The sequence below is a fragment of the Cetorhinus maximus genome, chromosome 20 (assembly GCF_964194155.1).
Source record: "Cetorhinus maximus chromosome 20, sCetMax3.hap1.1, whole genome shotgun sequence".
Lineage (NCBI taxonomy): Eukaryota > Metazoa > Chordata > Chondrichthyes > Lamniformes > Cetorhinidae > Cetorhinus > Cetorhinus maximus.
Window position 1 is genome coordinate 6,083,487 of NC_135898.1, and position 26,965 is coordinate 6,110,451.

The 26,965-nt window shown below is 43.1% G+C and overlaps 1 protein-coding gene across 1 annotated transcript in view; it reads right to left on the reverse strand.

Moving 5' to 3' along the window:
- The window catches only part of bin3 (bridging integrator 3), a 127,918-nt gene that overhangs the window by 84,499 nt on the left and 16,454 nt on the right, over positions 1-26,965 (reverse strand). Inside the window, exons 2-5 of the mRNA XM_078565406.1 lie at positions 25,729-25,777; positions 6,728-6,768; positions 6,429-6,490; positions 3,293-3,429 (exon numbers count right to left, since the gene is read on the reverse strand). Coding sequence (XP_078421532.1) covers positions 3,293-3,429; positions 6,429-6,490; positions 6,728-6,768; positions 25,729-25,777 — 289 coding nt within the window. The remainder of the gene's footprint in view (positions 1-3,292; positions 3,430-6,428; positions 6,491-6,727; positions 6,769-25,728; positions 25,778-26,965) is intronic.

Below are 26,965 nucleotides of genomic sequence, written 5' to 3' on the forward strand. Positions count from 1 at the left end.
TACCTATCTTTGTGTCATCAGCAAATTTAGCAACCATACCATCCATCCCCCCATCCAAGTCATTTATATAAATTGTAAAAAAGTTGAGGCCCCAGCACTGATCCCTGTGGCACACCACTCGTCACATCTGCCAACCAGAAAAAGACCCATTTATGCCAACTCTCTGCTTCCTGTTAGCCAGCCAATCTTCTATCCTTACCAATATGTTACCCCCTACACCATGAGTTTTTATTTTCTTCAATAATCTTTAATCTGGCACTTTATCAAGTGCCTTCTGGAAGAAGGCACAGAAGATAGGGAGAAACTGTTCCCATTGGTGAAAGCAGCATGAACCAGAGGGCGCAGGTTTGAGGTGATTTGTGCTGGATAATATAAATAACATATTTAAAGAGTCAGGGACTTGGAAGGAGAGGTGGGGTATGGGACTAATGGGAATAAACAGTACATCATCAGTGATGTGAGGTCACATAACAACAGAGGATGCTGAGAGGTAGGCCTATATGAAGCCTCGTGTGGAGTTTTGTATTGTACATAGTTAGTAGATTGTTCATTAAAAGGTAAAGTTAACCAACAGCCTTGCCTCCAGAAGTCTTCATCACTCTTAAACCAAGGACAACCTCATCTAAGATCAACAAGCATGATAACAAAATTGGCACCTAAGGTCCACCCCTCAGGAATCCCTTCCTTAAACTCCTCCACCTCTTCCCCCTTTGGGACCTTAGACCACACTTCTTTGACCAAGTTCTCCTAATATCTGAGTCCCATACACAGTCCATTTATTCTCCAAGTATCCTCGAAGTTTTTTTCTCTGTTAAAGGTGCTGATACGAATGTGAGCTGTTACTATCTTGACAAACTGGGTTTTATAACACTAAGTATAGAACATTAAAATTAACATGTAACAGTGAATCTATATAACTTTTCAGACACACCACACGACTGGGAAAATGACAGATGCAACCAAAACAGATTCCATAGATTTCTCAACAACCCGCCCAGACGTTAGTCCCACTGAGAGTCAACCAGTCTCACTGAAACTTTGTTTTTCTCATGACGGTTTCCAATCTCTACCTTTAAAGGTCTCTCCTTGAAATTCTCTCCAAAAGTCATTCCTACTCAGACTACCTCAATGACAGCTTACTTCCTAGGGTTTCAATCTCATCTCTCCTGGATTCCTGAGTCTGCACTTCCGCCTTTACTTACTGACATTATTTTAGCTCTTTGCTAGGCAGCTAGCTTCATGAGCTTCTCCAAACTCCTGTCTCCTGGCTGTACCCAGCTATATATGGCTCCCAGGGCTTCTCCTGAGCCCCAACCCTCTGCAGCACAGAGCCCCAACTGCCTGAAGTCTCTAACAGCAGCCCTTCTCTTGCCTGGAGCCTTTTCTTCTCCTGCCGCACACCCAGTCACATGGGCTTTCTTGAGCCCCAACTCTGAGCTGCACCAAGATATTAATAGCTCCCAAGGCTTCTTCTAAACCTGAACTCTCTCTCAGGAGCACCGAACCAGCAAAAGGCCCCCCGGGGATTCTTGTTAGCCTCAACTGCAACGGTTACCAAATGGCTCCCAGGGCTCCAGTGAGTCCCCAACTCAGCTCCTCAGAGTTAACAGCAGCACTTTGGCTGTATGGAGCTTCTTGGATCTTCTGGGCTTCTCTCGAGCCCACTTCACTTCAAGTCTGCTCACTGTAGCCCTTTTCATGCCTCTTAACTTAACTGGGGCCTGTTCCTGTCCTCTGTCTCTGTGACCCTTGCAGGCTGACTCTCCAAAACTGACGGCTTCTGAACTGTGGTTCGCCAACCCTTGAACTTATCCGGGTCCCACCCTTATTACTTGGCAAGAACCAATGTAAAAAGCTTGGAACATCCTGTACCTGAAATGTGACAACCTCCACAGACTGCCAATTTAGCACACAGGGACTCAGGCAAAAAAATCCATTTCATGGCACTATATAAAACCTTAGTATCACAGTTGGAGTAGTCCATGTGGTTTTGGGTTCCACACTACATGAAGGATGTTTCAGGAACAGAGTGAGTTCAGGGCATTGTACTTGTATTTCTTTGCGCCAAAGACATGGAAATTGTCAGAACAAAGGAGACCACAGGGTGATTTAATAGACGTCTTCAAAATATTATAATTGGTTATGTAAGACTAAAAACAAGAAATTTAGGACTGAACAAGAGGAACTATATATAATGTTTTAAACATAGCAGGTTGCAGGGCTGTGAAATGCAAAATGTCAACATTTTAGAATCGGTCATTGCTGCATAGGGAAATCAGAGTCAAATGCACTGTGTGCGACTGAAATCTCATGCCAACCAGGTGGAGATACAGTGGCATCCTCCCGGCCTTCAATGACAACGGTGAACCATTTGGTTGCTTGTACAACAACTTGGCAGTTTCCATAATCCTTTTTTCTTGCCAACCTCACATTGCAACTTGTTAAATGACTTTAGATTCACAACTTGCCCTGGTGGATCACTAGTGCAGTTCCATAACCAGTCAGACATCGTATACTGACTGCTTAACAATCCAGAAGGAGCTCTACACGTGTGTTGCAGCATGTATCAGATTCTCAGCCAAGAATATAAATGCTGACTATGAATGGATAGCACAGCTACAAGAACAGTCAGTACAGCAGACTTGCAGCCTTAGATTTAGAGAGCCCATGAAACACTTCATTATTCAGTTTAAGGCCAACAGTTTATGCCACATCATTTTTTTTTTTAAATTTTCTCTCATGATGGACATGATCCCACAAAAGTCACATTTAATGGGAGTACCTCCACAGCAGAGAGCAGACAGGGACTCAGTTTCTCATCTCATCTGAGGGGTGACACTTTTAGCAATGCTGAACTCAATCAATACTGCATTGGAATGTCAGCCCCTAAATTATGTGCTCAATCTGCAGGGTGGGGCCTGAACCCATAACTTTCTGTGAAAAGGATGGTGTGCCTTTCAAGCTCCACGGCGATTCTTTTAACAACTGAATAGTTAGCCAGGCTGCTTCAGAGGGGATTAAACCTCAGCCATGTCCTCAGTGTGAATCAAGTTACATGTAGGAAAATCCTGGGGCCTTCATGAACCAGATGGCTTTTTACAGAACAGCACCTTGCATGGTTGGTTTTAATGTGTGCAAACCTATGAATCATCAGAATTTGGATTTTGCAATTTGCCAAACTAGGATTGACCAACCACTGGGTTACTGATGCAGCACCAAACTATCTTCTATTGCCTTAATCGATAGAAACCATTTATATTATATCCTGTCCATGTGTAAATGAATTACAAACCTTTTCCTGATTGAAGGCATCCATTCTCCGCATTGCAGTGTCCAGAGCTGTCACTGTCTCCATAAACATCTGATCTTGTTCACACAAAGGATTGGTCAGCAGATCTGAAGAAATTTTCACTGCTGACTTCGACATTGCTGAAAGGAATATTACAGTCCTTGTTTAAAAAAAAGGAAGTCACCAATGGTAAGGAAAAAACCTATCTTCAAACACACCAACCAATCCCACGTGATTATTCTTGAGGCTGGACGCAAAGGTGACTGTTGCTGAGATAGTGAATGAATACACTTAATATCTTCATACAATATTCCACTGTTCACTATTATAAATGGGTTAATGCTTCCATTAAAATAGCACAGAGAACTAGAATGAAATTGTGTTAACCATTATATTATTAATTACAATTTATCTATTAATTATACCTCCACTTAGGTTCTGTGCAGAATATTCATGTCTAACGTGATACACAAAATCCACGAGTACAGATTTAGTTAAGCTTTGATGGATCAGTATGATCCGAGCATGTGATTTTCATGTTCTCAGATTATTAAGGGTGTTGTACATTCCAATCGGATATTTACTCCTTTTGTGCTGGGCCACTCAACACTGGCCTGAGCTGCCTGTTGGTGTTTCCCTATCTTGCAACATTTGTTTTATTTCTGCAAAGAGCCTTCTGTCCATAGCCTCCCTCCTATGATTAAAAAGGAGAGTGCAGCTGAACTGCATAGAGTGAAACATTTGGAGAGGTATGAAACAACAAGCCATGTTATTTTGCAGTCAAGTGGGAGTGGTGAGTAAAAAGAAGCTTGATTCATGTGACCGAAACAAATGAACTGAAATCAGGCTCTGTGTTCTGTATAGGTTGGTGTGATTTTAATAATTACCATCAGGTATGGGGAGGAAAATGGGATTAATACATTAACGGAATTTGTGCATCTGACAGTGCATTTCAAAGCTCTATGTTTTCTGCTCCCTCTCTGACACTCACAATTCACCCAGCAAAACGCAATCATAGCCCATTTCTCTGAGTCACTGGCAGGTTTGACGTTAACTCTTTCTGATCTGATCCCATCAGCACCAAATAACAGGGCAAAACCCAGCACAAGCTGCCCCACTCCTTCACAGTTCAATTCTGGTGTTATGATAGTGATTGTCAGCTTGTGTGGGGGGGGGGGGGGGGGGGGGGGATCAGCAGGGTAACACTGAGTCAGGAGCATGTGGGTTCAAGTCCTATTCCAAAGACTTGAGCACAAAATCTAGGCTGACAGTTCGGTGCTGTACTGAGCAAGTGCAACACTGTTGGAAGTGCTGTCTTCTAAAGGGAAACGTTAAACCGAGATCACATCTGCCTTCTCAGCTGGACGTGAAAGATTCAAATGCACTATTTTGAGAAGAGCAGGGGAGTTCTAGACCATATTTATCCCTCAACTAGCATCTCTGAAATAGATCAACTGGTCATTATCACATTGATGTTTGTGGGATCTTTGCTGTCAGCAAATTGGCTGACATAACAACATAACAACAGCGATTACACCTCAAAACAAGTCTTGAACTGACTATAAAGGGCTTTGGGATTTCCTGAGGTCCAGATAGGCTCCACAGAAATGCAAGTTCTTTCTTTTTGTTGGATCGAGTGGTACAGAAAGGAAGATGAAGAATCTACAAATTTAGCGAGTGCAATCCAGAATGTTTCAATTGCTTTTCAATAAAATGCTGATTTCTCTAAAGGCAACTACATATTCTGTGTCAGGCTGAAGACAAGTAACACATTGAAGGTGTGTTATTTCCAGCATCCAACATTAAAAAAAAACCCAACATCCAGCAGAGTGTCAATTATCACTTTAGTATGAGTCATGCAACATTCACTATTTCTTTTTTGTCAGTGACCATTTAGCTCCATTACATAACATATATCCAAACCTCTCATGTTATTTTAAAAGTATAATGGGTGCAAGAGCTTGTGCAAAGCAGAAGCACATCTTGAAGTTCTAAAGTGCTGCAATGGTTCCTCAGTTTGAACGTGTAGTTACACACTTAGACTGGGTACATAGCTCATGGCCGCATGTATTTCGCAGAGCGGTGCGAGCTTTAGGGGTGACTCCAGCCCATCATCTTGACAGTGAGCTAACTCTTGCAGCCATGTCAAAGCTCTGTGATATGCTCCTGCTTTTGAAACTTACTCTTTGTTATCTGCTGTCTTAAATCTTAATTGGTTCCTGCCAAGTAAATAACCAGTTTCCGAAAATATATTGCAATCACTGATCAGGGATGCAGAATGAAGAGGAATTCATGTTTGTTAGAGGTTCCCCTGTGAGTGTGTTTTGCAGGAAATCTTTCCCCCTCCTTCATTTGATACTAAACAGTGAGCTATCCAAGACTGATCAGTGTTGATTAGGTGAATAGAGATAGAAGTCATGGGGTGGGATGCTGACTCAATCTTCTTTTTGTTAGGAGTGAAGATTGTTTGCAGGGATTTTGCACACAAAATCGAGGTTGACACACCATTGCAGTAGTGAGGGAGAGCTGCACTATCACAGGTGTGGCTTTCAGATGGAAATGGGAAGATGCCACAGCGCGATTTTGGAGGAGTGCAGGCTCCGAATTACCCACGACAGTGAATACAGGAGTATTTCATTGACTGTAAACAACCCTGGCAAGTCCTAAGGTCGTGAAAGGCACTATTTAAATGTAAGTTCTCGATTTCCAAGTCTGAGATGAATAAAAATTTAATATTGGGAAGTGGTTTGAATGATTCAAACTTAAATAACGAAAGGTCTGTGCACACATGAGCAAATACATTAGCTAAGTTGAGGGAAAGAAGAGGATGTGCTTTTAAGCTATGTCAGCTAAGAATTAACTTAAGTATCAGAATGTTTGTCTTTTGCCAGAGAAATGGGGTTGCCAGCTCATTCAGGTTCCCACTCTCATTCCTGTTAGCCCTTGTCATTCAGTAAAGGATCCATATCTATGATACCCCTCAATCTCTTGATTTCTTCCCTTGGCCATTCAGGCATAAACATGCTTGTCAATGTGGTGAGAAGACGGTCTTGCCTCTCTATCTGCAGGCAGTTTGAGGTGTGCTTTCCACATAGCCCATACCTCGCCCAGTTCTGCCCAGTGTGGTACATGGTCCTACCTATATCTGCTTCAGTACTTTTCTTCATATCCTTGTGAAGCTTCTTAATCTGATCTTCCAGCCTGAACAGAAAACAGGAAAAAGTGATCACTTTCACAAGTTGAGCAACATCTCACACTGGAAAAATAGCATTTCGCTTTAATTGCCACAACAAATTTATATTTTCTGTCCGAATTAAATATTCCAACTCAATGCCGTCAATCAATCAAATGCTGTGCTCAGGAAAAGTGAGGGACAATTAAGCTTTAAATGGCAGCACAGTATTTCAATTTGTACCTAATTTAAAGTCTTATACTTACTGCTGGAGCTTGCCATATTCTCGCTCAAAATCTCTCTCCACCTGCAAATTTACACGAGAAAAAACATCAATCAGCAAAAAATAGAGATGTAAAGGACTCAATATAATGGTTAGAGTGCAACAGCTTTTGTACAAAATCCATGTTTGAAAACTAGATTGGTAAACATTGCTAAGACTAAGTTAGCTGAAGCAACAGTGTTATCTTCAGTCTGTCCGCAAGCATGACCCGGACCTCCCTGTCGCTTGCCATTTCAACATCTCACCCTGCTCTCATGCCCACATGTCCGTCCTTGGCCTGCTGCATTGTTCCAGTGAAGCTCAACGCAAACTGGAGGAACAGCACCTATTTTCCGACTAGGCACTTTACAGCCTTCCGGACTGAATATTGAGTTCAACAACTTTAGATCATGAACTCTCTCCTCCATCCCCACCCCCTTTCCGATCCCCCTTTTTTGAATAATTTATATAGATTTTTCTTTTCCCACCTATTTCCATTATTTTTATATGTATTTCCATCCATTGTTTTATCTCTACCTTTTAGCCTATTTCAATCCCTTCCCCCCACCCCACCCCCACTAGGGCTATCTGTCCCTTGCTCGTCCTACTTTCTACCCTTAATGTCCCCATTAGCACATTTCTTAGCTAATATCACCACCGTCAACAACTCTTTGTCCTTTTGTCTATGACATCTTTTGGCATTCTCCACCTATCACTGGCCCTCTATCCAGCTCTACCTGTCCCCCCCCCATTAAACCAGCTTATATTTCACCTCTTTTCTATTTTTCCTTAGTTCTGTTGAAGGGTCATTCGGTCTCGAAACGTTAACTGTGTTCCTCTCCGCAGATGCTGCCAGTCCTGCCGAGTTTTTCCAGGTATTTTTGTTTTTGTTCTAGATTTCCAGCATCCGCAGTATTTTGCTTTTAGCATTATCAGCAGGCTGGTCAACTTACTCTCGGGCTATTGTTCATAAGATCATGCAACCACAGGGGCACAGGATGAGGTCATTCAGTCCATCCATTCTATGCCGTATCTTTCGAAGAGAAATCCAGTTTGTCCCACTCCCCTGCTCATGCCCGATATCCCTCCAATTTCTACTCCTCCCAGTATTTTGTCAAGTGTTTTTTTTGGAAGCTACTTTGGGATCTCGATCCACCGCCCAATCAGGAAGTATATTCTAAACCCAAACTATTTCATACCCAGTTGGAATAAAACAATCTCGAACAGTTGCACTCCAGTCAGAATACAGCACTTTGAGCAGGGTATTTCAGCTGAGGTGGCATGGGGATCGGTTAGGAACTTCTATCCCGTTGGAACATGAATTCAGTCAGATGTTCCCAGCATTGCCCCACACCACTCTTACCAACCAAGTAAAGTAGAAACATAATTGTGAGAATCATCGTTTGACAACACAGAAACAGGCTATTCAGCCCATCATGTCTGCACCAGTGTTCTTCACCACGTGAACTCTTCAGTCTAATCCCACTCAGCGCTCACACCCCCTCTTTAAAACAACTCCCTAATTCCCTTGAAAAGGATTCATGGGTGCTTCAACAACAGTTTGCATTGGAGGGTTCCACAATCCTACCACCATATCCTTGTGGAAACTTCTTTGAACATCCCCTGGGATTACTTTAGCCATTCGCTTCAATTTATGCTTTCTTGTTACAAATTATTGCAAGCAATCTCTCACTATTTACCATCATCCTTTCGAAACCCTGATCAAGTCACTCTTGAATCGTCTCAACTTTGGTGAGAAGCACACCCCCCAACTTCTCGAGTCTATCATATCTGTGATCTCTGATTCCTGCAGGAATTTGTTAAGGGGGGGGGGGGGGGGAAATTCACAAAACAGCAGGGAGATCAAAATGTTAATTTTTAGGTGTTAGCATTTTTAGAAGTTTAGATTCAGCTGTTGATTTGATCAACAATGCATCCATGCCCCTAAGTTTTTATCAGGTTCCCACAAGCTCATTTTACACCAGTGATAGACACAGCCGTGACAGATGCTAACTGTTTGAAAATAAAAGTGAAGAACCACAGCAAGGAGAGAGAAAGTAACCATGAGCACAGAGTGGAGATTACTGGTATAACTCAAGCTTTGAAGAGCCAAAAGGCTGCAGCACAGAAATTACTATTTGCAACATTAGAATACAGTTGTTTAATATCTTTTCATATTATCTTAATGGAGACAGGGCGCAGTTTCTTCGAACATCGCCATTGGAATCGTAGAGCAGCATTACATGGATGGTTTGAGCCTTCCTATGCTATTACATAGTCATTTCTGGACTTGTAGCTTAACGACTAGCACTATTACATGTCATCATCAGAATGACAGCATGTCGGCACATCACGCTGCTATTCCAATCTGACGCACCAAGGACTTTCTTCACCTGCTGAGGCCACCCCCCCCCCCACAACATCAGACGGTACAGTCAGGAGTTACTGAACCTCCAAATGTGGTCCCTCACTGAACCCTCAAAGGAACCCTGTCAGACAGAATGATAAAAGAGGAGGGCACAGCAGGAAGCTTCTCATTCCCTCTCTGTCTCTCGCCTTAATAAGTTTCTAAAGTTTATTTAAAGAAGAAGCTACAACAGCTATATAACTGAATTTTTTTCCCCTCACACAGATACTTCCGAAAAGTATATCTTTCCTCATTTCTGCTCATGAAGCTTGCCCCCTTGTTCTTCAGTATTCCTACTACTGGGTAGAAATGCCAGCAGCTTCAGAAAAGATTCCAGACCTATAGCTGTCTGAGACTGAGGTCTCATGGCAATGAGCTCAGATTCAGCCCACAGGGTCGGTGACCGGTATGGACTGTAGTATCCAGTCGAAGCCCAGGTTAACAGCGGAAGCTATGGCATTCAAGCAAAGACTTCAACAAGGGCATTGAAACACTCATAGGGTCATCAAATGTAACCCTGTTATTGTGAATCATGTTTCAGTTTTTTCATACTGCTAATTTCAACACACAATTGAAATAAATTCTCCAATAAGCAGCTTCATAGAAATCAATAAAATCTTACAACATTCGACCTAACTGCTCCATGCTGGTGTTTCTCCCCCACAAAGCCTCCTCCCAGCCCTCTATATCTCAGGCCCCATCAACATATCCTTCTATTCCATTATCCCTCATGTGTTTATCCTGATTGCCCTTAAATGCATCTCTCCTATTAGGTTGGATAATATTTAGCTGGATTACTTCCTCCCCTGACGTGGAGGAGCTTTTTTTCCTGGCTGACGTTGCATTTTAAATTCCTCCATCTTGTCATGTAACAGATAATCTCTCTCTGGATCCCCCTCCTTTCTCATAACTTTTCCTATCGCTCTCTCTCCACTTGACAACACTACGTGCTCCTAGACAGCACCTCCTTTCTGCCTTCCCCTGGGCTGCAAATCCACAGTCCTGCTCATTCAACCTTGGTCTATTTACCACAGGGCAGCATGGACTTTGATGTGACCTGGCAAAACTATAATAGGGCTGGTTGGTGTTCCGAACGTGAGATGATCGCAGTTTAAGAGATCGGGGAGGCGCAGGGGATTGGAGTTTAAACTGACAGGACATTGGGCACACAGAGTATTGACAGCTGTTGTGGTCAGTGCTGACTCTTTACACTTCTGGAAGTGAGCTGGATTGCCTCTTGACTGGGACTTTATGGATAACACTTAGTGTGAGAGATCTCCTGGGGGTGGTGCAGCGGGTGGGTGGGGGTGTCGGGGTCGGAGAGGAATTTGAGAGAGCATTGGCCATGGCTTTTTACAATTTTCAGAGTGTCAAGTAGGTTGGACCAGTGGTTTGCTCCCTTCTGTACCTCCATCTAGGCTCTGCACAGTCTCGCAACCCAACTCACTCCAACCCAAAATGTCAAAGCTTTTCGACTCCTCATCCACCTCTGAGTTCACTACCTCCAAAATCTTTTCAGCTTTGATTTACTTAGAGACCAGTAGGGCATGGTTCGAGTTCTAGCCAGGCAACATCTCATAAAAAGTGCTCGACCGCAGCTTCAACTCCCTGCCCCACGCATGACTTCTGCCAACATTTACTTAAATCCATACTGAAGAGCTCCTTTCCCAGCAGTTAAAAGATGAGCTGTCAACCAGGTTCGGGGAAGAACTGCCTTCTTTAAACAATTCCGAGAGAAGGGGAATATTTTGCAAGGTGACTCATCAGCAACTGGAGTTTATTTTCAATTCGTTTTGACACCACAGTGAACTATTGGTGTCAAACCCACCCATCGGGTGCTCTGATACCCTTTCTCTGCAATTTCATAGTTTCTGTGGCACGGAACACATTGCATGAGAAGCAACATCTCTATGTGTCCAAGTCATACTTCCTAATTAGCTTTCCCTTTGAAAGAAAACTTTTCAATTTTGGTGGGACACCCCCACACAATGTCTCTTAGTCCTTCAAAATAAGCAAAACATATAACTGGGAGCAATCACATACAACTGCTTTCAAATAATGTTACATTGGATCACTGCAGCTTACAGCAAACATGCACCTTCATGGTTTTAATGCCTCTTTCCAATGAACTGATATCGAAGCAACATTTCTGTGGTCCATTCAGCACTTGAAAGATCTATTTTCATTCCAGGCTGGATGAGTCAGATGACACTATTTGACCTGCTGAATACTCAGATCGATGAATCATTCACAGTATTAAGAGCTGGCCATTCACAGTGATCACCCCGGCAGTAACAATAATCACCAACTCAATCTGTTCGACATTTACAAATGTCACAAATATAATCACCAGTGACAACATAATAATTGAGGAACAAAATGGGATATGCAGATAGCCCTGACATTGCATCGTTACAGTGAAAGAAGACTTCAAGAAATGGTTGCCAAATCGTAATGAGTTTTGACAAAGTAAATAATGATACAAGTTGTTCCCAGTGGCAGGAGGGTTGGTACCAGAGGACACAAATTTAACATAATTGGCAACAGAGCCAGAGGTGAGGTGAGGATTTTTTTTTGTACACACAGCGAGCTATGATGATCTGGAATGCACCACTTGAAAGAGCGATAGAAGCAGATTGAATATTAATGTTAAAAACAAAATCATGAGCAATTGAAGGACGGTGGGGAAAGAGCAGGGACTAATAGGATAGCTCTTTCAAAGAGCTGGCACTGGGATAATGGGCCGATTGGCCACCTTCTGTGCTGTAAGCTCCTACGGCTTCAATCTCTTTTGTCAGCCTTCTGCAGGCCAACAGATAAACTTAGCTTCAGAAGGCAGTTCAATCTTTAAAGAGCTGGGGATTACAATGGGCAATGGTACAGAGAAGGGTGAAACTTACTCGTTCTGAGAAAATTTGTCAAGTTACAGCGACTGGGCAAAAGTGGGCACGTCACAAGGTTTCTTCTCTTAATCTGTGATATGCTTGGCTGCAGCAACATGCAAAGGACCAGAGAAATTTAAAGGAAAGACTGAATAACCTAAGGCACAGCAAGCAATTAGACAACAAATGGTATGTTAGCCTTTATTGCAAGGAGTACAAGAGTAAGGAAGCCTTGCTGCAATTGGTTAGGGCTTTGGTGAGACCACAGCTGGGATACTGTGTACAGTTTCGGTCTCCTTTTCTCAGGAAGCATATACTTGTCTGAGAGGAAGTGCAACAAAGCTTCACTAGATTGATTCCTGAGATGTTAGGGCTGTCCTCTGATTAGATTTACTAGAATTGGCATATAATCTGTGGAGTTTAGAAGAATGAGAAGTGATCTCGTTAAATGTCTAAACTCTTCGAGGGTTTGGCAGGGTCGATGATGGAGGCTTTTTCCCCAGGCTGGAGTGTTTAGGCCATGGGGTCATAGCCTCAGGATAAGGGTTCAGTCATTTAGGACTGAAATGAGGGGAAATTTCTTCACTCGGAGGGTTGGAAATTTGTCCCCCAGAAAGCTCTGGATTCCTGGTCGTTGTATACATTTGATAGATTTTTGGGCACTGAGAGAATTCAGCGATAGGGCAAGAAACTAGGGTTGATATATTAGATCAGCCATGTTCTTTATGAATGGCTGAGCAAGCTCGAGGCGCCATCCTGCCTAAATCTCTTCTTATTTGTTACGTTCTTTGATCCTGCTCTTTGCTCTGAAAAAAACTTGAAACACGAAGGAAGGCCCATAGCATTTCCAGGAACACAGCAACTCAACTCAAAAACAAACAAACAAACAAACAAACAAACAAACAAACAAATAAACAAACAAACAAACAAACAGTCACTTGGCTGTACAGAACTTGAATACTGATGAAAAGAGAGACACGTTGCTGAAGCTTTTCATCTTGCACTCATCAGGACAAATGCAAGAATGCCAAATTTATGTCCTGAGTGCGCTTACAGCTGCACGAACAAGCAAGTTCAGGTAATCAGTCAAGCTCGTAACATGGCTCATTTACACTTGTTAGAAGCAACATATCTTCATATGCAGGAATCTGTTCTCTGCAAACAAAAGGAATATGCTCAAGCCTTGTGCTTTTTTTTTTGAATTAACTGGGAGCTTGGAGAGCCAATAGTTCGCCGTTATTTTCTCCATGACATCACCTTGGCCAATCAGTCGACTTGCCAACCAATCAGAACACGTGGTTTAAATTATTATGATCATTTGAAATTTGTTATTCTTTTCTTCGTCCTGATGAGTGCAAGGCATGAAGCTTCAGCAACATGTCTCTCTTTTCAACAATGTACGGGTTTAAATTCTTATTCCTGAAAAGGCAGGAACATCATTGGCCTTAACTGTACTTTTTAAATGAACAGCCTAACAACACAGCACATTCCCAGCAAGATCAGAAAATGCCATGAGGACTAATGTGCATCTCATTACAAGGGGGTGAAAGCAAGTTTAAAACTACCGCTATTCTGCAGAAACACTTACTTCATTGAGCAAGTGGCTAATCTATGAAACAGGCTCCCTCGAGACACGATACAAGCAGATCACCTTGATTCATTCAGGAGCAAATCAGAACATTTATTTCAGAAACTAACATTTTGGGACATAGTACAGTAAAACCTACATGAACAGACATACCCGACATAACAGACACTGACAAAAAATTACTTTAATTCATTCACAGGATGTAGGCATTTCTGGTAAGGCCAACATTTATTGCCCTTAAGGTGGTACTGGTGAACCGCCTTCTTGAATGCAACTAATTGGCTTTCTAGGCCATTTCAGAAGGCAGTTTAGAGTCAACAACACTGGGTCAGCACAGTGCCACATGTTGCCAGACCAGCTGAGTGAAAAATATTCATGAACCACAGAAGGTTTTGGAACATGATACTTCACGTTACAACAGCTTCATATACCATCTTTTTATTCCAGATTATCTGACCATTGGATATTTAAATTCCTCAGCAGCTCTGGTGGGATTTGAACTCACGTCCCTGGATCATTAGTCCAGGTCCCTGGATTACGAGTTGAGCAACATAAACACTATCCTACTGTAACCTATAATTGAGAGGTCCAAATAACCAACGTGGTAAAACATACAAGAAGCATTCTAAAAGCACGGACGCTCACAAATCACAAACAGTGGACAGCTTTCAGTGCTATAACTTCAAACACAGGCACAGCCATTTGCAAAGCTGCTGTGTCCGGTACTTTCACCGGTGTTTTCCCATGCACCTGGATTCCCTTCGTATCCCCAAATTCTTGAGAGGTCATGCATGCAGGCCAGCGGGGTTTGTGAAGTAAAAGACTTTTACTTTGGTGGAATGGGGGTACTCTTTACCAAGCAGCTGTAGCAACGGAGAAATGGCTCTTTGAGAGCGAGCGTTCGCACAGTCTCACTTGCTGGGGGAAGGATCTGATGGTGATCCTGATCGTGGATGGGAGGGTGGGATCAGGCACAGCATTTCTACCAGTGATGGTGAGTTGGAGGAGCATTCAGCTGCATAATTTATAAAGCCGGGAAGCACTCCTGCTCCTCCTGGACCTCAAGCAGTGCTGCAAAGGCACTCACTTCATGGATTCAACCCGTCTGTCCTCATTTAAGGTGCTGAGTTTCCAGAGGCCTGGGGAAACCCAGTTGTCTGTGGTCAAAGATAGAACAGCTTTGAAAATGACAGCACTTAGCTTCATTCTGATAGTTAAATGGCCAACTCACATCCCTCCAAGTGAGTTAGGTCAGCCCACCACCTGTTATTCCCTGAGGGGGATTCAGTTGATCTTCCAGGTATTTTGCCCATAATGCACATTAGACACGCAACAGCGAACAGTGAATCCAGCAAGGAATCAGTGAGGCGGGGCCTTCCCCAATTTCCTCTGTCCTCGTCCTGGTGAGCACGATCCCCACTCGCAGGAAAATCTGCCCCAAGAAATATTCCCGAACTGGACCCAATGAGTCACTTGTCAGTTTAAGAGAAAAAAAACCATAACTTCTCTTGTCCTGTGCTGCAAAAAGAATCATTTCATATTCAGACCTGTAATCTTCCAACGGCCTTAAAGCTCCCATGATTTCTGCAAGTGGCAACACATGCGAAGGTTGCACCACATTGCCACCATGTGCCATGCCAGCTACAGTTCCAACTGGGTCTTGTTGCACAGGAATTTGAAGAGAAGGACCTGGCTGTTAGGCGGCTTTGGTTAACACTGACACTGTTATTTGCCCTGGATTTCCAAACAGACTGCAGAAGCAATTGGATTGTGCCTATTTAATTAAAAGGCTGAGTAATACTGTGTATTGAGAGAGGCAAAGCTTAATTGGTTTGTGGTTTAACAAAGCTGCTGTTTATCAGTACTCGCCTAAAGCAAAAGATTTTTTTTGCAATGCAAGTGAAGTACACTGTTTTGCTGAGTTAGAATACTCTCACTTGCTCCTATAAGAAATCAGCACAATTCAAGGCTTCATCAATCTGTCCAGCATTTACACAAGAAGATGTGACCATTGCCCACTATTTACTGAATCAAATAGCTCTCAGCAAGTCTTTACAGTTGCTGAACATGGATAGCAATCAAAGTTATGTGAACAAGCCGAGGGTAGCAACTGATTCCTCTGGCTGCACAATCTCAGAGTAAGCAGTTGGCCATTTAATGCTGAGATGAGGAGAAATGTATTCATTCAGAGGGTTGTGTATCTTTGCAATTCTCCTTCCAAGAGAACTGTGGATGCTCAGTCACTGAGTCCACTAAAGATGAGATCAATACATTTTTGCACACATAAGGTCGGTCATATAGGGTGAGAAAATTGATTGAGTTCGAAGTTCAGCTATGATCTTATTGAATGGCGGGGCAGGTTCGAGGCGCCGTTTGGACTCCTCCTGCTCTGAATTCTTCTCCTCTCAAATCTGCCATCTTCAATAATGCCAGAAAAGCAAGAATTAAAAGTTTGAAAACAACATACAAGTGGCAGTCACGTTCTTGGAGAAAATCCCGAAAACATTGTGCGTCAAGTGCAGTATGGTCTTTCTCATTGTTAGAATTTTCAAATACAGGTAAATATTTCCTTGTGCTAACAAAAGAAAAATAGCACTCCTCAAAAGTTATTAGACATGTTTAAGGCCAGGGGTTCTTCTTCGATGACTTGCCAGGAGCCATGTTTCAGTTCGCCAGCTAGCAGAAACTCAGCAGCCGTAACAAGAGAGAGAAACCACATGCATAATCAGTTATAAGTCACACTAGGCCAGAGGCAAAGTAGCTCAGTACAGACAGATCAAATTACACAAAAGCATGAGGAAGATTAGACCTGCTGCAGGTCTGTTAATGTGCTTTAATAAAAACAGAAAATGTTGGAACTACTCAGCAGGCCTGGCAGTATCTGCAGAGAGAGAAACAAAGCTAACGTTTCAGGTCAATGGTTTTTTTGCCAGAACGCGCTAACGCTATTTCTCATTAGTTGAACTTTGACGTGCAAATGAACAAATGAAGAAAAAAAAGGGTTTTGTTAAACTCATGGTCTGAGTATGTTAACATACCCTGCTCGTCATGGGATTCACATCTATTTGAACAACGCCAATCTTTTCTCTGTACTATCCTGCTTTAAGGAATCTAAGTGATCCTTCAAGAAAAAGGTTTTCTGGATAGTGAATCAAAATTTATTCTTCACTCATTTCCATTTCCTTTTGCACCTTAATGTAGTGATTGAGCTTTGCGTTATCTCTCCTCTTGATGCATTAGTAGCTGAGTTGCTACAATCAATTTCCAAGAACATTTGTAAAAAAAACCTTTGTGGGAGATTTCATTTTCCAAGGGTCCACATTTACCTGTCAACTTTTGCACTCTGATGAGTTTAATCTATGATCCAGTGACTCCTCACCCTGTCACCCCGCTCAACCACAATACTGCACTCGGACTGGAATGCCCATGTGTACTGGCTTGGGAGGTTAGCTCACACTATTACAAGTCTTCTGCCTGTCTGAGCACAGTGTTTTGTGTCAGAGACTTGCTTCCCTTTCACCAAAGGCCACCATGCCTCGAAACAAACACACACTCGCAATTCAGATTCCATAGATGCCCATGCCCTATCAATTCAACCAATCAGGCATCAGCAGTAATCAGGTCCCAGAACCACATCGGAGGTGTCATTTCAGACTGATTCAGTTAAAGAATAGGTGTTATGCTCTGCTCTGAAGCAGGATTTGATGCAATGTACAGCTACAATACCAGCCCACTCTAAACTCCTGGAGGTAGCAACTTCATAACTGAATAAAAAGATTAACAACTTTAACTCTGAGTATAATTTACCCTGTAAGCAGGAAGAACACCAGCTGGCTACAACCCCATAATCCAGGGCCCAAGCAAATTGACGTCTGAGGTACTGCAGCTCAGTACTGAGACAGCCCACAAAGACACAAGCCATTCGCCAAACTCAGCTGATCGCTCTACATGTCCCATAGTGTCCCGCCCACTGTCCCCACAGCTCCACACTAGAAACCATTCCAGCTGCGTTTTTCCTCACTCCACCTCCCCACCCTTTGCTCCCACCCCCTAGCTCCACAAACACGGCCCCCACTGTGCTCCCACACTCCACCACCCCCAACATGTCATTCAATGCAGAGCTCCAGCTCTCCTGCAGCCCACATGTGTGCGCTCTTCAGGAACAGGTAATCTGTTACACCCACTCGCCTGGTCCAGGCCTGCCTCCAGACATCAGAATTGAAAGAGACCGAGAGGGAGAGCTGCTGCTGCTCTGCACTGTAATGGTCCTGCAGATTGTAAAAGGTTGAGTGCATGGGGTGACGAGACTTGTTATCTTCCTCCAGGTAACTGAGACAGGTTAAAACTCAGGCAAGCAAAGGGAAAAAAGTAGATTGAAGCATAATCACAAACTGTAGAAATCTCAGGGAAAATAGTGAACAGGTCAAAAGAAAGTGAAACCTCCTATCATGTCACTGTGAGACTATCATAATTGAGGGATTTTCCTCCCCTCTACTTTGTGTGTTTATTGGAACAGGTACTAAGGATATCCACTCTCTGCTGAGTGAAAACAAATCAGGCACAGTTTCATCTCCTGGTACGGGAGCAACAGAGTGCATCAAATAACCCACGCCTGGATCTAGGTGTGAATGATGAAGCAAAGCACCATTGTGGGCTGTGGGTCTCTAATGCTTACTGGATTGAGGAGTGGTGGCTTTATCAAGGTCAGCACGCCATGGCTCAGCAACCGTCAGTTCCTGCAGAAGAGGAAGCAGAGGGAATTGTGAAACAAAATGATATTAAAACCTACCAAGCTTTTGGTATCTGCCCGAATATCACCTAGTGTGACAGGATGTCTCATTTTTGTCTGGTAATACTCCTGTCAAGTGCCTTCAGAGGTTCCGACTACGTGAAATAAGCTGTGTTCATAAATTACATTTATCTCATACCTTTAAAGTACTAAGATGTGTTAACAAACAAAGTTTTAAGTTAAGACACACGGGGTGATATAAGGAAAGGTGACCAGAAGCTTGGTCAAACAGGTCAATTTTAGGAGGGACTTCAAGAGGAGAAAAGCAGGGAGGTTAAAGGAGGTAATTCTACTTGGGCCAAGGAAGATGAAGGCTCAGTTGCCAATGGTGGAACAATGGAAATCAGGGACATTCAAATTGTTGTGGCCTGCAGTGGCATGTGTTCTGAACATAGCTATGTGACACTGCAAAGATGACTGACTCCTGTGCCTGTCTCTCTTTGCACCTGTCTTTTAACACCTCTGTGATATGCAGACATTCGAACACTGGAGCCAACCAGGTGGTGATACTTTAATAGCCTACTTGATAAGACTTGCACAGGTAGTTGGGTAGTAATAGTAGTTGACAACTCGGCCATGGGTGTGCCTCAAAGAGTGATTTCCACAATTAATCTATCATTCCATTATTAAACCGTCCACCAGCTCATGGAAATTCTTGGGCACAAATCAGTTTGATAATAAAGCACTGATTTCGCAACCAAACCAAGCACTAATACAATCAAACCCCATGCTAGCTTGTCACTTCAATCTACATGTCACACTCAGGATATGTTTTGGCAGCACTCAATTCGCACAAAAGCTTGTGGCACTTGTGTGAGAGTTGAAGGAAATGCAAAACATTGCTCCACTCCAGAGCTTCAAGCACACCATCCAACACAGCAATCGAGTGCAGTACTTTACAATGGGACACTGATCCAAAGACCACCTGCGCCCTTGGGTGGATTTAGAAGATGCCCGGGCACTGTTCAAAGATGAACAGGAGAATTGAAGCCAACATTTATCCCTCAGCCTCTGGCTAACAAGTGGTCATTTCAGAGCTATTTGCTGGAACCTGACTCGGTGAAAATTGGACGTTGCATTTGCCTACAGAGGCAATTGGCAGTGACCAGTAAGAGGAAAGAATTTGCGTTCTATGCAAATCTTCCAATAGCTTTAGAATGTCCCAAACTGTTTCGCAGCCAGTGAAATACCTTGAAAGAATAGGCATATTCTCAATTAGGCAGCACTTCAAAATTATGGGATTTCATTGGCTATGAAGTGCTTTCAGACCTTAATTAAATCCAAGTTGCTCCTTTCAATATGCATCAGTATGACAGTGTCTCTGGCTGAAAGCACTATGCTGAAGGTGGTTCAGTAAAAGGAGTCCGTTTGGGGTTGATGGGCTGAGGGAGGCAACAGTTGTGGAGGAATAAAGCAACGAGAAAACTAAAGGAACTTATCATTAACGCCTCAATCAATTCAACTTTTTGAGTGCCATGTTAGCAATTTCATATATTAAAACAAAAACAATTCAAAGTGATAATAAAATGCGGATGCTGGAAATCTGAAATGAAAACAGAAAGTGCTGGAAAAACTCAGCAGGTATGGCAGCCCCTGCGGAGAGATTAACAGAGTTAACGTTTCAAGTCCGTATGACTCCTCTTCAGAGCAAAAGAGGTAGAAATGTGATGGATTTTATACTGTTGAAGAGAGGGAGGGGGTGTGTAGCAGCTGGAGTGAAACAGGTGGTCAGGGATAGGTGGGAAATCAGGAAGCTCTTTGTCAAAACTCTCCTGAGTTCCCACCTATCCCTGACCTTGTTTCGCTCCAGCTGCTACACACCCCACCCGCCCCAACCTGTTCAACAGTATAAAATCCATCACATTTCTACCTCTTTTCAGCTCTGAAGAGAGTCATTCAGACTTGAAACATGAACTCTGTTTCTCTCTCCACAGATGCCGTCAGGCCTGCAGAACAAATCAAATCTCTTAGATGCACATATTCAATGACTCTGTGGTGCCTATTGTACATAAGCTATCAATAACAAGATGCTGGTCCTGTATATATCAGGACACGCTGATAATAGTTACTACTAATACTCAGTTGATGGTTTTCTTGCATCTGTTTCTGGTTGTGTTTTGCCATTTCCATGAAATGGCGAACAGGATAGTGTTTGACTCTGGTTCAGTAACAGACACTGGATTCATTTCCAACTCAACTCATTTCCCTCCATTTGTAGCAATGCACAGTGCTGGCTTCCATCCAACTTTCAGGTCAGATGTTAAACTGAGGATCTCTCTGCCCCCTCAGGCGAACAGAAACAAGCCCCATTGTTCTATTTCAAACAAGAGCAAGGGAGTCCTGACCAAGGTTGCCTTCAAGCTGCATGGCTGTTCCTGTACAGTCCGAACACCAGTTGTCCCTCTTAGTTACCGTGCATGCGCGGTCATGCTATACAAACAGTAAACGGTCTGCACACTCGAATGAACAGGCTGCGCACAATAAAATAAAAACCATTGAGGGGACTTGGGTCATGGACAAGATCTATTTACCCGTTGACTAACATCACTCAGATTACCTGCTCTTTGCTGTTTGAGAGAGCTTTTTCTGCTCAAATTAACCACCAGGTTTTCTACATTCCAACAGTGACAACACTTCCAAAAGTATTTCACTGGCTGTAAAACGCTTTGGGACATCCTGAGATTGTGAATATAAATGCAGGTTATTTGTTTCTAGGTCTGTTTTTTTTTTTGGATGGACAAGGGAGAATGGGACAAACTATGGGGAGCTGTAAGCTGCTTCGAGAATGACAGGTGATAACTGGGACTGACAACAAAACGATCCGCAATTTCAGATCCTCTCTTCCTCAGCTTGATAAAATTCCGATCTTGAGATGATTGAAATGCTGGCTGACAAATTTACACAGCAAATCAATATTAATTAACAGCCCAGCCCCACCCAAAGCAGCATTACTGAAAGCAGTAGAACTGTATACATAATTGTGGCTCAGTAAAGTAGCCACATATGGCCCAGGGCATATTTTAATATATGAATAACACTATCATGCTTTGCTGTGCTGTCTACCAGACGAGACCTGTTTACACAACTTCACCATTTAGTAGGGGTTGGGTCTGAGCACGTTACAAGGCTGTGGTGCTCAGGGTGACATCATCAACATCAGGAAAGCTCTTTGCAACTGCAGAGCTTTGAGCAGCTCAACCCTGATACAACTGCTTCATTTTCTATACATCAATGTGGCTGTGAGTGTGCACCAACCATTCATTATGGTGTGAAGCCTTCCACAATGTGCCAGCATTGTTTTCTGGGCAGGGCAGCATGTTATATCATGTGACTGAATAAGGCTATGCAATTAAACAATTGAGAAAACGCATTAGAACCAACAGTTAGCTCTCACTGCAACCAATGCTTATCATTGATGTTCTGTTGTACAGAACACAACTTTGCACATCACATGTATTAATCACTGTTTCCCTTAGCTGTATATGAGTAAAGCTCACTTCTTCATCATCACTCTTTCCCAAACAAACTATGTATTCTCACATCAAAGGTGTCATACGAAACATAAGAAATAGAAGGTCATATGGCCCCCCAAACCTGCTCTGCCATTCAATAAGATCATGGCTTAACTTGTACCTCAACTCCACTCTCCCACCCGATCCCCAGTGTTAATTTCTTATCACTTACATTGTTATAGTTTGTTAAGTGCATTGTTACAGTTAAGAGAAACAGGTGATGGTATTAATTGCCTTTGAGCACATATAAGTAGGTGATAGCTTCGACATGGGTTGTGTGGGAGGAGAGCTGTGAGACTTAACAAGTCACTAAATTGTGGGGGAAAAAACTCTTGTGCCTTGGTTTAAGCTTCACCACGTGGTTTGGATCCTGTAAACACCCATATCCCTCGATTCCTTTTTGATCCAGACATGTGTCAATATATTGGTCTTGAATACGCTCAGCAACCTCTGGGGTCGAGAATTCCAAAGGTTCACAAGCCTCTGACTGAAAAATATTATCCTCATCTCGGTCCTAAATGATGAGCCCCTTTTTCCCTGAGATTGTGCCAACTCTAGCTCTAGACCCTTCACCCCAGGTTAAAAGTCTCAAAGTTGTCATTTTTAAAACCTTGATGCCTCGGATTCTTTGTTCATAGGTGCTTATCAATCATACCAGGAAGAACTTGCTACGATTTAGTGAGGTGGAACAGATATCCATGTAAATCCAAGCTGATGTTTGAAGTGCAGAACAACGTGTTCAAGAATGGGATGTGTTCAAGCAGGGAGTGGCGCACAAATGATTATCAGCGAATGCAAGCATTTTATCAAGAGATAGTCCTTGTGTAGCTACTTGAGTCAATACTTATCTCAATATTGAGCTTCTTTCTGGACCACAATGCACCACACAATGGAGTGGATGTACTGAGGTGCATTGGGACAGGGATTGCCTCAGAGTACAGCTGCTTCACAAAACTGATGCCAACACAACTGGTTTCTGTGTAAACTCAAAATAATTCAGCGTATTTTTTTTTTTTAAATATTTAGCTTTTCAGTCCCCTGTGTAGTTTCTAAAACAAAGCAAATGGGAATTTACCCCAAAAAAAGACAAGGATATCCCTACACATGAGCGTGAGAGCACAGGTATTCCATGGGGATCCTCTTGCTCTGCATCATATGTCACACTGTTGAAGGAAAATGCCACAGAAGCAGCAACCCACCCAGACATCGGTAACATTGATTCAACCAATCTCACTGAAACCGTCTCTATCACAAGGGATTCCCGCCTTCACCTTTGCAGATCTTGCCTTGGAATTCACTCTGAAAGTTGCTCCAACTTGGGTGGCCTCAAGGTTGGCCCATCTTGCAGGGTTTTAGTCTCGTCTTCCGAGACTCCGCTCCCCTGGATTCCTGAGTCTGCAGCCCAGCACCAATTCACAAGCACAACATGAGCTCTTCGGCAACGTCAAGCAGGATACTATTGCCCCAGAGGGGTACCTTTGCCCCAACGTCCCACAGCACAGAGTCACCAACTTCCAGCTGCCTTCTCAGATCTTCAGGGATTCTCCCAATTCCTCATTACTTAAAAATCTGCCAACCCCAGCCCTTTTTCTGCTTGGAGCCTGTTTCTCTGCTCTTCTCCCATTCTGTTAGCTGGGATCCCTGCCGGTCCCCCTACCCGGAGCTCTTCTTTGACACAGTGTCCCGCTGCTGGGTCATGTGGTCAGGGCTTCTCGCGCCGTTTTCTTTTTACGTAGGTACACTGTGTCCATGTCCCTGGCCCAAAGAATTCAAAACGCAGGATTGCACGTGCGTTGCCTGTTTCTAGCCCGCATGCGCAAAACTCCAGAGGCATGTCAGGACTTGGAGATCCTGGTTCCCGCTCAACCTCAAGCTAAGTTTGGTTCTCGTAATACCCCACAAGTAGGTGTCATCTCAATCCCAAGTCAGTTGAAGTATCAAAGCAGACTTTTCTTGAGAACTAGTTCCATGGACTTCACCTATGTCTGCTTCCGGCCGACCAACCCTGGGTCGCAGCAGTCTCTCTTCGTAAGTGCTCTAAGTACTTAATTAAACAATACTGTTCACGTGTATATCTTAACAATTCCATGAACATTGAGAACATCATCTCCACTTCTACACTAACAAACCCCTTCATAATTTTGAAGACTTCCATTCAGAAGATCCCTGAGCCTTCTCATTTCTCGCGAAAAGAGCCCCAGTCTGTGCAGTCTTAACCGATAGCTATAACGCGACAGTTCTGATATCGTCCTTCTCAATCAATTTTTAACCCTTTCCAGTGCTTCTACATCCTTCTTGTAAGATAGAGACCAGAGCACGCGAAATGTGATCTATCCCCAGTTCCATCCGCATTTAGCCTAGTTTTTCAATTTTCATCCTCTGGGACTGAACGCCAGTTCTCACTTGGCACTTTTCATGGCCTTGCTAACCTGCATTGCCAACGTGTTGTCACATCAATGGTGAACTGCCAAGCAAGTCAAAGAGGAAGCTAATGTAGCAATTCATTGCACACCCAGCCAGCTCTCAAAACTAAAATAACATTCGACACAAGAAAGCTGAAAGACATTCTTCTTGATCTAAGTTGAAATGGAGCTGGGCTGCCCTGACACGACCCAGAGCATTCTGGAGTGCAGCCAAGGTCGGAAGGTTAACGCAAGGAAGACATGCCACAGAAACACGATCAAGGTGCAGAGGGGGCCTTGACCATTCATCCAGCAGCAGCATTAATGCCCTGGCGCAAATCCAAACTGGCAGCTCGGCAAAGAACAGAGTTTCTACTTTATAATAACGTCTGGCAAAGTGGCAAATATCACCGCCAACCAAATTTTCACAAGAAAGAGTTCAGGGGCAATTTGGCACTCTTTGACTTTCAGGTTTTTTATTATTACTGGAACACACAATGCATTATTCTGTCAGGAACCAGTTGTGTGCCAAAAGGCCATAGAGTCTAATTGTTAAATTATCACAGCCACAGGTCAGAATTTAATGCTGTTTGATGAAGGAACAATGCTGACAATTTTCAGGCTTCAGGCTAGAAGCACCCAGCAATTAATTGACTGAGTGACTTCTCTGGAATGTAGAGAAGGGACACTGGACACCACAGGCAGGAGTTTGCTTTGAGCAGCACTTTCTAAGGGCTTCTGCACAGCAAGTCGCTGTTGCCCAAATATCGCAATGCCCCCTACAAACCCTCTGGGACTTGGGAACAGGCAAGCCACTGCGTGTCTCTTTAACCAATCAGATGGGGAGAATCATGAACAAGCAGCGCAGTGTCTGAATTAGAAGTTGGAATGCTGAATGCAACATCAAATCAGAACGTAAAAAAGATAAAAAAATGTGAGAGAGAAAAGGAGACAAAGAAGTGGTGAAAAAAATACAAACTTAAGTTATGGACAAGCTCGAACTTTTTCTGACAAGTTTAATTTGCTTCTGGGATGGAAGTGAAGGAATTTTCTGCCCTTGTCATCGTGACGCCATCTACTCACAGCTCAGGGAGGAGCGTTGTCCCCACATCAACTTCTAGATTTCTGTAAATAACTAATACGTGTGCACTTGCCAGAAGTCTGACTGCCACACAGATAATGACATGGAAGTATCACTAGCCCCAGATGCTTTGTTGTTTTTACAGCAAAGTCCAGCCCAATCCCTTTGCACACGTAGATTTTGGAGAGATGGTGTAATTTCATTTTCACATTGCTCCATGCTTACGTGTGATTCAAATTAGATAATATGCATGTCCAAACTGAACAAGTTAATCATGAATCCAAATGCAGCGACTGCCCATTGCGAAAACAAAGCATTTTTAAACTTGGAAATATTGTACTTACAGTCTTTGGTACAATCTGTTTCTTCGGCTGCCCAATCTTGAAAGGAATCCTGTAAAGCAAATTCAAGGTTTTACCATTCCACCACTATTTCTTCAGAGCCCCACTTTACAGTAATCGTCAGAAATGCTGAGTGAGCACAACACTCTGCTTCTATAATGTTCTGCTTGCACACACTAGATGTCTCCCCATACTGTGGGAGAAGCTAATTAATGGATACAGAATACACAAACACTTATCATCTGCTGTTTTCAGAGTCCATTTTGTTCAAAAGCACACTGGCCAAAGACTCCACTATTTACTGATTTCTGATACAAAAATGAAATGAGAGTTATCAGTGTGATGCTTGAAGCCATTGGTTGGAAGGAGAGTGAATGTTCTTTGCTAACTCTGCTCAGAAATGATGCTCAGTCGTTGAGTATAATTAAGGCAGAGGTCAATATATGTTTTAAAATAGGTCCTGCCTATTCTAAATATATCAGAATGAGAAGCTGGAGAGTTTGGGCAGGAGCAGAGAGGAAAAAGTTGGGCACCGACTGAAGTCTCTAGTTTTAGTCAAGAACGTTCACTTTCTGTATGGATTCTGGGATAGCCGTACTCGCTCTCATCATTTCCTTACTTTATTTCACACCACCAGGATGAAGGAAGAAAGAAAAACGGACACTGTCAGGATCACACAGCCTGGCTGGTGGTGAATGAAGGAAGGCCTCAATGTACCAGAAGCCTGCTGTAAGAGCATGGCAGGGCTGCCTTACAAGCACCATGAGGAAGTCGAATGCATTTTTGTAACATCATTCACTGCCTGAAAATAAATACTTCCCGGAGAATTTTCCCAAGCCATCGGTGTCTAACAGAATCTGACCGTGTGAAAGAAATAACTGGGATGAGTCGGTATGCCTTGCGCAGTACATCTGTAAAACAGGCTTTCCGTTCCAATCTTGTTCCTCACAAGCAACCATTTCTGAAGGAACCGATCAGATAAATACAGGGAAATGACTCCAAACCTGAAGAAGCTGCAATGATCTATTACCAAAGCTAACTGACATCAGGACAAGGGAGAAGATACAAGAGATCTGACAAATGATGGTGGGGGAGGCCAGAACCAGGGGTCACAGTCTAAGGATATGGGGTAGACCATTTAGAACTGAGATGAGGAGAAATTTCTTCACCCAGAGAGTGGTGAGCCTGTGGAATTCGTTACCGCAGAAAGTAGTTGAGACCAAAACATTGTATGTGTTCA